This window comes from Peromyscus maniculatus, chromosome 4 (genome assembly GCF_049852395.1).
Source record: "Peromyscus maniculatus bairdii isolate BWxNUB_F1_BW_parent chromosome 4, HU_Pman_BW_mat_3.1, whole genome shotgun sequence".
NCBI lineage: Eukaryota > Metazoa > Chordata > Mammalia > Rodentia > Cricetidae > Peromyscus > Peromyscus maniculatus.
Window position 1 is genome coordinate 103,009,166 of NC_134855.1, and position 14,023 is coordinate 103,023,188.

The 14,023-nt window shown below is 45.1% G+C and overlaps 1 protein-coding gene across 2 annotated transcripts; it reads left to right on the forward strand.

Moving 5' to 3' along the window:
- Window positions 1–1,347: 1,347 nt before the first annotated feature.
- Dut (deoxyuridine triphosphatase) lies at window positions 1,348–12,251 on the forward strand. Of its 2 annotated transcripts, XM_076570543.1 has the most exons (7): window positions 1,348–1,500; window positions 1,938–2,070; window positions 3,663–3,754; window positions 5,120–5,164; window positions 10,065–10,139; window positions 10,280–10,350; window positions 10,560–12,251. In XM_076570543.1, the coding sequence occupies exons 1-7, from the start codon at window positions 1,389–1,391 to the stop codon at window positions 10,614–10,616; spliced, it is 585 nt and encodes a 194-aa protein (XP_076426658.1). In that variant the 5' UTR covers window positions 1,348–1,388; the 3' UTR covers window positions 10,617–12,251. The 2 variants fall into 2 exon arrangements, with proteins under 2 accessions (XP_076426658.1, XP_006993987.2); XM_006993925.4 differs by lacking the exon at window positions 1,348–1,500 and having other exon boundaries at window positions 1,687–2,070.
- Window positions 12,252–14,023: the final 1,772 nt, after the last annotated feature.

The following is a 14,023-nucleotide window of genomic DNA, read 5'->3' on the forward strand; positions in this document are numbered from 1 at the left end:
CTGGGGTGGCCTTTTGAAACCCACCATCAGACAGAGAGGCCAAAGTCTATAGGGTCCTTCCCTTGTGGATTTTGTGTCTAACCAATAAGTAGACAATGGGCCAGAAAAAAATATACGATAGTAAAACGGCGCTGGTTGGTGGTGCTGGTTAGTTCTTAGAGCTTTATTGGGAGGGAAAGGTAAAGAGGGAAGAGCCAGGCCTGGTGGGTAGTGGCCAGTGCCTGCTGATGACATAAGACGCCAGCCCCCGAGGAATGAGAGCAGAATCCTAACCATAGACACGTACAGTCTGTAGTAACAAGAAATGTAAATAGAAAAATATTCTGATAGTAAACAGTGCTGAAGGGAGGGAGGGCAACAATTTAAGTTTTTTTCAGAACGGCCTCTTGGATATAAATGGAGTTTTGCTGAAGCCAAAGCTGGGTCTAGAAACCGTTAGAAAGACACTGTAACCAGAGGGCAGCAGGATAATAGCTCAAGTCGGAAAATGAGTAGAATGCCTCACCGTTGCTAGAAACTGAGGAAGTTCTGAACGTATAGATAAAATTGAAAGCCTGGGCCCAGAGAGAAGGCTCACTGGGAAACTGAGCTTGCTGCTCAAGCCTGGCCACCAGAGGGCCACCCCTAAACCCACCTACACGTGGAAGGAGGAAGAGGAGCTGACCTCACCCTGCATGGCCTGCAGGACTACACATACACATCATGCACTCGCACAGCCACAGATTTTCTTTTTTCTTTCTTTCTTTCTTCCTTTCGTTTTTCGAGACAGGAATTTTCTGTGTAGCTCTGGCTGTACTGGAACTCGCTCTGTAGAGCAGGCTGGCCTTGAACTCACAGAGATCCACCTGGCTCTGCCTCCAAGGCGTGCGCACTACCACCTGGCTAACGACAGAGTCTTTAAAGAGCCTCAGGAAGCAAGTGTGTTTGTTGCACACCCACCAGACGAGCGCACTGGCCTGTAGAAAAAGCATGTAAATGACTATGATCCCCCTAATATGTTTAGTTGGCATTTCTGTAAAAGCGCCTTGGGCCTTCTATTTATTCTGAAAGTCAAACTGCGTCAACAACCTGAGTTCCATGTGTTTGCGGTACACTCCTGACAAAACCAGGGAGTCTATTGAGTTCCTTAATTATCCCCTTTGTACAGTCAAAGAATCTTTTGACCTCCAGCCACGGGATCTCCCGTAGGCTTTGGCAGAGGACGAGAGACTTAAAACCTTTCTGCCGGTCCGTTTGTAGACCGCAAGGGGCCTCTTGTTTGCGCCCCGGAACGTCGGGGCGAGGAACGGCGCGCAGGAAGGCAGCTAGGCGGAGCTCGGGGCGGGGCAGCGGGCTCAGGGCCTGCGGGGGCCTAAAGCACCGGCCCGCGGCCCCGGGAGGGACCGGCCATGCTGCTCCTGGGCGCGCGAGCGCTCCCGGGGCGCCGCTGCCTCCTGCGGGCTTGGCTCCCCGCGCGCGCGCTCCCGCCGGCGGCGCAGAGCCGAAGCGGCGACCGAGCCGGTGAAGTCCCAGCCCGGGGCGGAGGCGGGGGCGCGCGCGCGGGCGGCGGTTGGGGTGGGGGAGCCGGGGAGGGAGGGAGCGTGCGCGCTGGAGAAGAAGGAGGACGCCGGGGAGGAAGCGCGCGCTGCGCGGGTGGGGGAGGCTGGGCCTGCTCAGGTAGCGGTGCGCCTGGGCGGGCGGGCGGGCGGACTCCGAGCGCGGGAGCGGGTCCACTGGGGTCCCCGAGCAGGGGAGCCCGGCGCGCTCGGTGCCTCCGCTAGGCCGCGCTCGAGCCCTTTGCGGAAGGCCGCGCCCCCGGGCCGCGCGGTGGGCTCGTCCAGGCGGGAGCTTATCTTCGGCTTGGCGGGCTCCGGTTGCTCACTGCCCTCTGCTCTCCTTCCCCGTGCTCCGTACGGCTCTCGGCTCCTCTCCGCTCGCCGCCATGCCCTGCTCGGAAGACGACGCCGCCGGCTCCGTCAGCAAGCGGGCTCGGGCCGAGGACGGCGCTTGTCTGCGCTTCGTGCGGCTCTCGGAGCACGCCACGGCTCCCACCCGCGGGTCGGCGCGCGCCGCGGGCTACGACCTGTACAGGTGAGAGCCACGGCCGGGCTGCATGGATGCAAACACCCGAGCTTTGCTGCAGCCGTGGCTCCGCCGCGTTCTCGCAGAAACAAACGTTTAACAGTTCATCTTAAGCAGACCCAGCAGGGGTTTGGGCGGAAGGAAACTAAACGGCTGACATGTCCAAAGCAGTACTGTGCAGCGTGCTCGCCACCCTTTCCAAGGGGGAAGGTCCGGTGAGCAAGGCTTGTTCTTGACAGAGGGGTGACAGCCTGCAGTGTGCACGTTAGGAAAGCTACGTAGGGGTCTAGGAAAGGGATCTGTGGGCGCTGCTTGCGTCCCTATACAGCCATCCCGTGTAAGGTCTGGGGACTTAAAGCGGGTCCCAGTCAGCGTAAAAGCACCTGCCATGGTTACCAAGCCTGATGATCCGTGTGTGTGCATCTAGCATGGCGAGTCTTGGGAGAGATATTAGATATTTTGGCCATCTTGTAAATAAGCTGGTGTTTTCTGTGCCTTGGAAGTGACTCTTGTATGAGGAGTGCAAATACCATGTGAAGAAATGGAGCTATCGTACAGTTAGTTCTACCAGACTGAATTCGGGCCTCCAGAGTACTTTCCAGTGCTGCTCATTGCAAAGTCTGAAGTCTTATCCGGAAGGGAGCTGCAGTGATAGAGACGGCAGCAGCCTTTGGCAGGTGGACCTTCGGAAATGGGTTCTCAGCAGTGTCCATGCCCAGGAGCTGCTCTGACTGAGTGACTAAGTTCACAGCCCTAGCTTGGGAGGCTTGTTGATCTGCCTGGCTAAGAAGAAGGAGTGCCTCTCGGCCTCTTGCCAGTGTTTGTCTTATCCTGGTCTTCTGCAGGGTCACCCTCATTCAAGAGAATCGGTGCACAAATAAAATGGGTCCCTATGTATTTGCAGGTTCTTAGAACTGGGCCTGGCATGGAGAGAGGGCCTAGTGAGTGCTAGCTGTTATTTGCCCTATAGCTTGGCTTTTCATTTTATTTCCAGAAAGTTAGTGAAATCAGTCTGCTTTTCTGCCCCTCGTGCTAATTCCCCAAGCATACAGCAGCGACAGTGTAGACATCTCCTTGTTCCACTGTCCAATTCAGAGAACTGTTAGCTAAGCTGTGTCCATATACACCCTCCCCCTGCACGCCCCCCCCCCCATCTTACCTTGCACTTCTGGGATAGCCTGGTGCTCACTGAGTTCTCTCTACCTGAGTGCTGGGATTAAAGGTGTGTGCCACCACCTCCACTCTAAAGCCATCTTTTTAAAGCTAAAAGGAAATACTACTTTCTGTGGAAGCTTTTTTAGATGAGTTAGGAATTTGTCATGATTGTTTATAGGATCCAAGTTTATATGAAGTGATGGCCATGTTTGAATACATTTTACAGGCATTATCGTAGCAAAGAATGTTAAAAGCAGTTTAATAAAGTGGTAGTGGTGCACACCTTTAATCCCAGCACTTGGGAGGCAGAAGCAGGAGGATCTCTTGAGTTCAAGGCCAGCCTGGTCCACAAAGAGAGTTCCAGGACAGCCATGGCTGTCACAAAGAGAAACCCTGTCTTGAAGAAAGGAAAAGCTTGATAAATAATTCATTTAATGTCTTTTTAGTGCCTATGATTATACCGTACCACCCATGGAGAAAGCCGTTGTGAAAACAGACATTCAGATAGCTGTTCCTTCCGGATGCTATGGAAGAGTAGGTGAGTGGCTTAAGAAACAGGTGACTATTTGTCATGCCTGTCCTTCATGGGGAGGAACCTTCATCATCTTAGTGTCGTGTGGGCACCAAGTGAGGAGCTGATGCTTGGCCTGTGTCCTAAGGTAGAGAGGCCTTGCCTTGTTCTGGGTCCTGGAGATTAGAGTGAGAAGCACTTGTGTGTGTCAGTTATGGCTGAGAAAGAATGGCTATGAGTCTGGGTTGAATTTTTCTGGGGCATGTCACTTGTCTAGAGAGGGAATTCAAAACTTGTCAAGAACATAAATGCTTTTTGTAACCTCAAACTAAATAGTAGGAAAAGACCAAGACTCTTCCTCAGATAAGAGACCTGGACTAACACTCTTGTTATGTGTGTGTAGAACCTCTACTGCTTTGGCCCTTAAAAAGAGGAAAATGGGCTCTGCTGGTCCGTGGCATCACCAACTATATTTTTAAAGTCCTAGGGCAGGAAAGCAAAGAGATGGAATGAGAGAACATCCCAGAAGAGGTAGTGCTCATTGACAAAGCGCCTGCTTTAGATTGTTCGGAAGCATGGTGCTAGATAGCGGGATTATTGAGATAGACCCAAGGCTTAGTTCAGCAAGTTTGAGCTATAAAATGTTTTCCCCATTTCTAGAGTAAAAAATGTACAGGAGAGTTTAATTTTTGATGAAATTCTATAGATAGTTCACTGGTATTAGAGCGCTGGCCATTACTCACTCATGTTTCATGCAAACATGTCTCCTAACCTGAATAATGAGAAGGTTCTCTGCTAAGCTCTGCGGTATTCCTTCTTCCGTCTAGGATTTGCAGTCAGCTCTCCCATCTTGAAGTTCAAGTTGGGCCAGAAAGATGGCTCAGTGAGAAAAGCATTTGTTCTGAAAGCCTTGTGACCTGAGTTTGATCCCGGGACCCACATGTAGAAGGAAAACTGAGTCCACAGAGTTGTCTCCTGACCTGCACACACACACACACACACACACACACACACACACACACACACACACACACACACACACACGTTATAATAAGTTAATATAAACACTAAGCAGAAGGTTTCAGATTGGGCTGGACTTGTTCGCTTTCCAATTCATCCTAGCAATCCATTGCTCACTTCTGTGCTACACATCAGCCATGTGGCTGGGCTTTGGGTTTGTTTTGAATTAAAATGGCATTGGGTTTTTCTCAAGTAGTCTTTCCAGCTTTGGTGGTATAGTATGGTAAATGTGTTCTTTAAGAGTGATCCGCTGAAGTTAAGGTGACAATAGAAATCTTAGAGGAGACTATGGTACTTAAGTTATACCAAAAATAATGTATCTATTTCCCCTTACCGTTTAAAATAACCACTGGTTTCCAATTTTGTTTTTAGCTCCACGTTCTGGCTTGGCAGTAAAACACTTCATAGATGTAGGAGGTAACATTTATTTCTTTATTCTATGAAATTTTGTAGTATCTTTGCCTCTAGGAATTTCTAAGTTCGAATAGGCAATAATGCTATAGTTTCAGATGCTATTTGATAATGTCTAATCTCTACTGATTATGTTCTGTGAAATGCATGGTATTTTACATCTTGCTGTACTGGTAATCTGTATTTAGTGCAGAATTGATTCTTAGCCTAGGAAAACCTTTTGTGGTTATTGAGTTATAGTTTGCTAAACTAATAAGTCAAAGGTTCTAGAAAGACAGATCTAGCTTATAAGAATTTTTTTAGCTTTGGAAGAAAGGCCATACTTAAACATTTTGCAAAATGTAGCAAGGTACTTTTCCCCCACAGTACAAGGACAAAATATGGTGCTTTTCTACATTTCTCAAAAGTGTCTTCAGTGATACCTATTTCTCTTGTTACCTTTGTGACAGTGTGATGTGGTAGCCGTCCTTGCTACAGGGTTTCTAACTGTGCCTCTATATGTAAAGAATCTTCACTTTCCTGACAGGATTCTTATATGTGTATTTATTTAGTATATGCGAGCATTTTGTGTATAGATGCATTGTGTGCATGCCTGGTTCTTTTGGAGGCCAGAAGAGCATCATCCCCTGGACCTGGAGTTACAGAAGGTTGTGAGCTGCCATGAAGGTTCTGTTAACTGAACCTAGGGGTCCTCTGCAAGAGCAGCAAGTGCTTTTAATCACTGAGCCATCTTTGTAGGCCCTCCTGATAGGGTTATGTTGTTTCTGATCTCTTAGGGCACATAACTTCACTGATTTAGGGCCAAAATCTTGACCTTTCATTGTATTAATCCATTATTTCACACCAGAGACACTGACCCTCAGATACATAGGTATGCTAGATTGTCTTGTAGTCATTTTTACAGAAACATGTCAAGAGGATTTTTGGGTTTTTTGTTTTTTTTGTTTTTTTGTTTTTTTTTTTTTTGTTTGTTTTTTCGAGACAGGGTTTCTCTGTGTAGCTTTGCGCCTTTCCTGGAACTCGCTTGGGAGACCAGGCTGGCCTCGAACTCACAGAGATCCGCCTGGCTCTGCCTCCCAAGTGCTGGGATTAAAGGCGTGCGCCACCACCGCCCGGCTTGTTTTTGTTTTTAATGAGAAAACTGGCTTAGAAATGTGTTTCTAATAACACTGTTCTCACCAGTGGAATTAAAAACTGCCCCATCCCCTCACTGTCCTGTATTTACTGTTCTGTGCCACTGTGGTGAGGGTTAATTAAGTACATGATGAATTTTGGCTGCCCAGACCTGCCCACCCATTGGCCTCCTGTTTTGGAAAGTACTGTTATCTCCCATGGTGTCACTAGGTGGTGCTGTGGGACAAGGCAGATATCCCAAAATAGTTCCTCTGTTCTGTGTAGCCTCGAGGGTGATATTTACAGTCCCGTCTTGGATTGAGAATTCCCAGGACTTAGTGAGTACATTTAATTTTCAGAAATATTTTTTGAAGGCTGGAGAGATGGTTCAGCAGTTAAAAGCACTGAATGTTCTTCCAGGTGACCTGGGTTTAATTCTCAGCATCCACATGGCAGTTCACAACTGTCTGTAACTCCAGTTCTGGGGTATCGGACACTCTTATGACCTTCTCAGGCACTGAATGTATGTGGTGCACAGACATCTATGCAGGCAAAACATCCATACACATAAAATAAAAGTTAAAAAATTTACTAACTCAAATATAGTCACTTGGGAGATACTAATTATCTAAGTTAAAGTTATAAAAGATTTTATATTTTTAGTGAAATTTCACTAAAGGGTTTTTAAAGGGACAGTCCTCATCTGTATAATAGAAATTAATGTGCCTACCTCTGAGGGGTACGAGAGCTATGTTATGTGTGTGGAGCATCCAGCAGTGTTTGGCACATACATTAATTCAAGTTAACAATTCTGTCTTCTACGGGCGTAACGGATTTTTTTATGTGGAAACTTTTTTCTGCTCCAACTTTGTTTCTAAATTTTACTCTGCTTAAAACAACTGTCTGGGGGAAAAGCATGTAGTTGGACAGTTAGTTTTCCTGGTGGTTGCTATGAGGTTATTCATAAAATCACATTGTGGTATGTTCTTGGATGCAGAGTATCTAAGAAATTTCTGTTAGGTACAAGTTTATCATAGTTGGCAACTGAAGGGAGATGCTATTAGAAGCCTGGGGCTGGAAGTGAGGGTCAAAAGGAAAAGTTGACTGTGCAAGATTGTGGTCTGAATTCACATCTGGTAGGTGTGGAGCATTCTCACTAAAGAGGTTTCCAACAATGACATGCCAAAGTCTTGACACAGAAAACCTTGCCTGAAGTCGATTAACCACTGCCAGTTCCAGTGCCTGGTTTTTCCAGTGATAGCTTTCCAAGATGCTCAGTGCACTTTCATGAAGAGATGGTAGAATGCATTAATCTTTATGCAGAGAAGATCAGTCTGTGGGGTTTTGTTTGCTTGCCCTTTTCTTTCTCTCTCTTTTTATGTAATAGTAGTACTAGGATTGAACCCAAGAACTCACACAAGTTCTCCCCCTAACCCCCACCCCTTTTCTCTAGTCCTCTCTTTATTTGCAGTTGCCCTGTGGGTGCTGGGAATTGAACTCAGCTTTGCAGGAGCAGCCAGTGCTCTTAACTGCTGGGTGATGTCTCCAGCTCCTCTTTTCACATCTTCATGAGACAAAATCTCATTAAGTTACCAGGTGGGCCTTGACCATGGCAGTTGTCCTGCATCAGCTTCCCAGGTAGTTGGAATTGTAGGCCTTTGCTACCAGGGCCAACACTGTTTTGGTTTATTTGCTTGCTAGAAGATTTTCACATTTTCATGTTCCAAGCATCTAAAATGACCTGGCCTTGTAGGATTCAAGACATCTAGCTATTTGAATACTCTCAACAGGAGAACTTTACAGACACACAACAGAGGTGTATATGTGTGTGTGAGTATGTAATTACTATATTTGCAACTAAAAACACATTAAAAATAGACAAAAATACAGAAACATGTATGACATGTAAGTTGTACATATGGAAAGAAAAATGTCCACCCATAGGGTAATGAAAAGTAAGGCCATGGAATGTCTTTTTTATTTATCATATTGGCCAGTAATTAAAAGATGGCTGCCATCTGGTCTGAGCACAAATAGACACTCAAATATTGCTTGCTGCTGGAAGTTGGAATGGCTGTACCTCTTTTTTGCCATTATCTAGCAGTACATATATGTGTCCATCCTTTGACCCAGGAAAGTTCTTTGTGACTTACTTGAGATAACACTAATAATGTACATCAAGAGTTGTTTTGTGTATCATAGAAAAACCATGAGAGCAGCATAAATGTTTGGTGTTATGCATGTAAGATACTTTCTGCATAGAGATATTGGAACTTCTCTTCTATGTACATATCTAAAAGGAATCACTAGAATTTATGCTGTTTCAATGAATAACTGATTCTTTGGAGTGGAAGAATTAAAGTAATTTAATTACTCCTATAAACTTTATTACTGTAATACTGGTTTTTATCTTGTGCATAGTGATACTATTTTGAGTAATTTAATAGTTTCCTAATAAAGTACAGCCAAAAGAATTTAGAAGTCAGTCTGGGTTATCTTTACAAACTCATTTGTAATCGATATGCTTATTAGTTGGTGCCTCAAAGGTCTTCCACAGTGGAAATTCTCCAGCCCTCTGTGGTCATTCATTCCAACATGGAAAAACACGCTCTTACCCTAAGGAGTTTCCTTGTTGAGTGCAAGCTGCATTATTCCTGCAGTTAACTAACCTTCCTCTAAAGAGTATGAAAACAGCTGGCCCAATCCTTCTATCAGCTTTTCCTGAGCATTAAGGACTAAACTAATAAACTGGTAATAAAGGCAACTTCATATAACATTTGGATTGGTGAAAGGTTTGTTGCCATTCTACTGGAAAAAAATAGACTCTCCCTTAGTCTAGACAGAATGAACTGCCTTTGACATCTGTATTAGATCTCCATGTTAAAAACAGAAACGGAGGGCTGTTAGCCACATTATCTGTGCTTGTGTAAACACATCAAGTTCCTGACTCAGGGACGGCTGGGGGCAAATCTGGGGCCTGTATCTTCTGGGCCATGGCAAGGACCTAGCTCAGGTTTCCTGTAAGAATCTATTTAATTTTATAATATCAAACAGATACTAATTGGGCCGGCAAGATGGCCTGTCAGGTAAAGGTGCCTGCCGCCAAGCCAAATGAGTTCACACCCACATGGTGGAAGGCAGGAACCGACGTCCATGGTTGTCCTCTGACCGCCACACGCATGTGTGCTGTTCCAGCAACAACAACTCATTAAGCTTACCAGCCAGTGTTTACTGAACTACCGTGGTTTTAAAACGGACGGTGTTTTGACTTGAAAGAAAAAATAATAAACGGCAGTTCTGCCCCATTTTCTAATGCAAGTGGAATATTCTAATAGCTGCAAGACTGCTTGCTGCTTAGCTTATCACCCTGGCTTTTCCCTTGCAGATCACCAGGTTTCGGAGTGTTGTTTCTCTGTGATTTAATCAGAATATCATGGAAGCTGTTGCCAGAAAAGACTTTCAAAGCCCAGCTCTTTTTCTCTGAGTTTGTTTAGCATATGGACTGAGAGTCAGCTGTGAGGTTGGAGATGATAGTTGCTCCACTCAGTTTGAAGTATGAAATGCTCACCGTTTGATAAGCATTCAGGATGGAAAATTGGGACATGCTTTTTAAATTCTTGTATTTTAGTAATATCATTTAATCTCAAACCAAGTAGGACCTAAGTGAGATTCACTTTGTGGGGTATAAGAATTTGAGAAAGTTTGGAAAAAGTTTGAAAAAGTAGTTTTGAGATCATCTAAAACACCTGGTATTCTGATGGCATAAATCAAAAAACATTATTCCTTCCTCCAGCCGGTGTCATAGATGAAGATTACAGAGGAAATGTTGGTGTTGTGCTGTTTAATTTTGGAAAAGAGAAGTTTGAAGGTGAGTTAAATATATACATTTCCATATATAGTAAATTTTAAGTTGCCTAAAACTGACCCCAGTTCTCACTGAATAAGGCAGAATAGAAAAATACATCAATAAATATCAATAATAATCTGTGTTTTGTTTTTTCTTTGAAGTAAAAAAAGGTGATCGGATTGCACAGCTCATTTGTGAACGGATCTTCTATCCGGACTTAGAAGAAGTTGAAGTAAGTGGTGTGAGCGCTGAGTGAGACTGGGTGGTGGGCCGTAAGTGGAGAGGAGGGATGCTTGGGAATGTTGGAGACGGGTAAGTGTTTTTCATCTGGATGAGTGCAGCGTTTTGGATGGTAGCGGTGATCCGGTCAGGACAGAGGGTTAGGGAGTGGTACAGAGGCTGTGACACTGACTGGCTTGCCTTCCTCCTGTCTTTCTTCAGACACTGGATGTCACTGAAAGGGGCTCAGGAGGCTTCGGCTCCACTGGAAAGAATTAAAAACGTGCTTCAAGTATTTCGCTGTTTCAACTGCAAAGAGGAGCTTTAGTTTTTAGTGTTTCATGTTCTAGGATACAGGAAGGAGGACCTGTTACATCACATTGGAACTTCTCTCTTCTGCGATTGGTGGTCACCCATAAGTCTGCATTGTGGGGATGGCGCTTACATGCAGACTTGGTAAAAAGAAGTCTACAATTGAGTTTTTCTATTGCATTATTTAAATTATAGTCCTAGTACTGGCTTTGCTCTAATTGCTTTCTTGGTTGTAAGGTTTTTTGTTTTTATTCAGTAAAGTGGAAGTCTTTATCAGATACGTTTTTACATACGCTGACTAAAGAACCATAAGGAGGTCAGGCATGGCTCAGGGCTGTAACTTCACTTGGAGGCTGAATCAGGAGGGTTGCTGAGTTAGGCCAGCCAGGGCTACTGGGAGATGCTGTCTGAGGAAGGGGTCGGTGTTAGTTACTCCTTGTTCTTTTCTGCTTTGGTGCTGTGTGACTGGCACTGTAAGGTCTACTCACTCATCACCCTGGATTGGGAACCCCGTAGACTCTAGTGAGGATAGCACTAAATACAACCTGGTGAGCCAGTGAGTTTACAGGAGTGTGGGGGAGGGGTGACAAACAGGAGCAGAAATGACTCAGGTACCTAAAATCTTGGTGCTTCACTGCCTGTGTGATGGGGGAGGGGTCTCTTCCCTGCCTTGCCACATCCCACAGTTCACTGGCCCAAGAGGACTCGTGTTTGCTTTGCATTATCTGTCGCTTTGGTTACTCTCCCTCACAGCCCTACTCTCTGTCTGCATGCACTGTAGCCTTAAGGTAGTGATAGAATAGAAATCTTCAAGATCAAGCCAAGTTTAGTATTAGTAATGATAACACTGTAATCTGGCTGGACAGTTCAGGCATTTCCTGTTGGTGTAAATTATACTCCCCCACCCCCACTGTCAGTAACGAACCTGATCATTTTAGCTGAGAAATGCTCTCTTTTTTATCATCCTAAGGGGCGTGGCAGGGCATCTTCCCCAAACGGAAAGTAAACTTTGTGTGCTCAGGACTTCCCATTGGGAGGCTGGCTGTATAGTCAGATGTTCTCACGTTGCTCTTTTTAAGTGAAAAAGAAAAGGCATGGACTGACAGTTTTAGAGATCCCTTACGAAGTGTATGAAAAAACTTTAAAAGGTGTTTATTTGACACTATATGGCTAAATTGGGAAGTTTGTGGTTTTTTTGTTTTGTTTTGTTTAATTTAGCAGATCTCATGGAATAAGTCTAGTACCTATATAAGATCATAGACAAGTTTTGATTAATAAGATCATTGTGTTTGGGTGCTAATTTTCAGATGGGTTTATGGGGGTGGGACAGATGTCATAGTCATTACTGGTCATGATCTAACTCCTGCTGAGGCACCCAGTGCCACATTCTTGCTTCCTTGGGCACATGGACACATGCAGATACAGACACACACACACAAATGTAAAACTTTTTTAAAAATATAAATCTCTAGGAAAACACACTCTAAAATATTGCTTATTTTTGCCTGTTGAACTTGGTAAGTTTTTTCCTTTTTGTATTGTCTATAAACTGATTAAAAATGGCTAAGAAAAAAGATTAAACTTTTATGTGTGCCTTTTAAACTGCATTTTCCTATGAGTTTTTTTTTTTTCCTCTGATTTTTTAAAAAATTTCTTTATTGATTCTTTGGGAGTTTCACATGTTCTCCCCCCCCCCCAATTCCACTTACCTCCCAGTCCCCCCATATCCTCCCCTCACCCTTGCAGCACCTCCCCCCTCCAAAGAAAAAAAGCAAGCAAGCAAACAAAAACTCTTGGCTTCTCTCCTACTCTCCAACAGCTCTTCATCCATCCTGGTGGCATTGGTGACCTCGGTGTGATGAGATATATATATATATCACACACACACACACACACATACTTTTGTATATACCCTTTTGTCCTATCAGCTTTACTAACAAATCATGAGTCACTGGTCTGGTTCAAGGCCTCTGGGATATCCTGTGGCCGCCCTGAGTCTTGGAGATCCTGCGGGTATTGTTCCACAGGACCAGTCCCTTCATGATGTTCTAGATGGGGTAGATGTTAGGGTGGGTCAACCCAAGGCCTGGCTGTGGGCCCAGATGGTAACCAAACTGGTCAGTCCTGGCCACTGGAGTCCCCCATCTCAGGTGAGCAGTGGAGTCAGCTCCCCCAGGCCCATGCCTCCTCACCTGCAGTGAGGGGCGGGACCATCTCTCCTGAGAGCAGGGCCCAGCTCTCCTCTGCGGTGCTGTCAAGAGACAAAGCCTCTTTCCCAGGGCCTCCAATGGTAAGTTCCAGATAAAGCTGCCGCAGAGGACCATGTCTGGGGTCATGGTCCTACCTCGACTGGGATCTGTGCTCAAGTCTTGAGTCCCATATTGCCACCACAGGTCACATAGGAGCCCAGGGTTGGGACTACAACCTGAGGTGTTGGTGTCTGGAGGCCATGAGGCCACCAGAGCCATCCCTACTTGAGTAGCAAGTGCTAACATCCAGAACTAGGATGTCGTCCTGGCCCAAGCTGCTACCAAGAGCCATGTCTGGGTCTGTGGTCCAGCTGCAGCTGGGATCTCTGTTGATGTCTGTGGCTCATGTCACCTCAGGGGGCCTTAGGAACCATTTGAGGTGAAATCAGAGGGCCGTGCTGAGCCAGTTCTTATGAATATTTTTAATATGGATGGAAAATGTGTCTTAAGTTTTGAAAAATCATAGAAAATTGAGATGGGGAACTTTACATCCAAAGTTAAGTTAGGCTCTTACTAAAAAGATTCAATAAACTTCCAGCTTTCCAGATTTTTTAATCATAAAGAGAATATGTCTCATGTCTGGGTAGGTCCCAGCTTTTATGAACACCAGACTGTGACCATGGCAAAATGCTGCCACCTGGTGGCAGCTTTCTAAAGTAAGGCTGAATTTGGGGATCAAAACACATTCATGTTTCCGTTTGTAGTGTATGGGTGCTAACATGGCATTCACTATAATTTGGCCTTTTATTAGATGATACAAATGAGACAACTAAGGTAATGAACTGTCACACTACCCCTGTGACCCTATGGTCAGCATTTAATATATTGAATCTGTAAAATAAAGATGAATATCACTAGGAAACGTAGAGATGGTGTAGCTAACATCATGCACAGCCAAAAGCTCTTGGTCACTGGTAGCAATCATCCCCAGGAGAGTAGAGTTTAATGTGTATTGATGCACACCTGAGGTCCAACACTCAGGAAGACAGGAAGATCTCACAAATTTGAGGCCAACCTGGAAAGAGTGGTGGAGAGAGGCAAATAGAAGTATATGATTATGCTATGAAAACAAGTGACGTGATCAGAAAATGGCAAAGTCAAAGTACACCAGACTAAATATGTGTA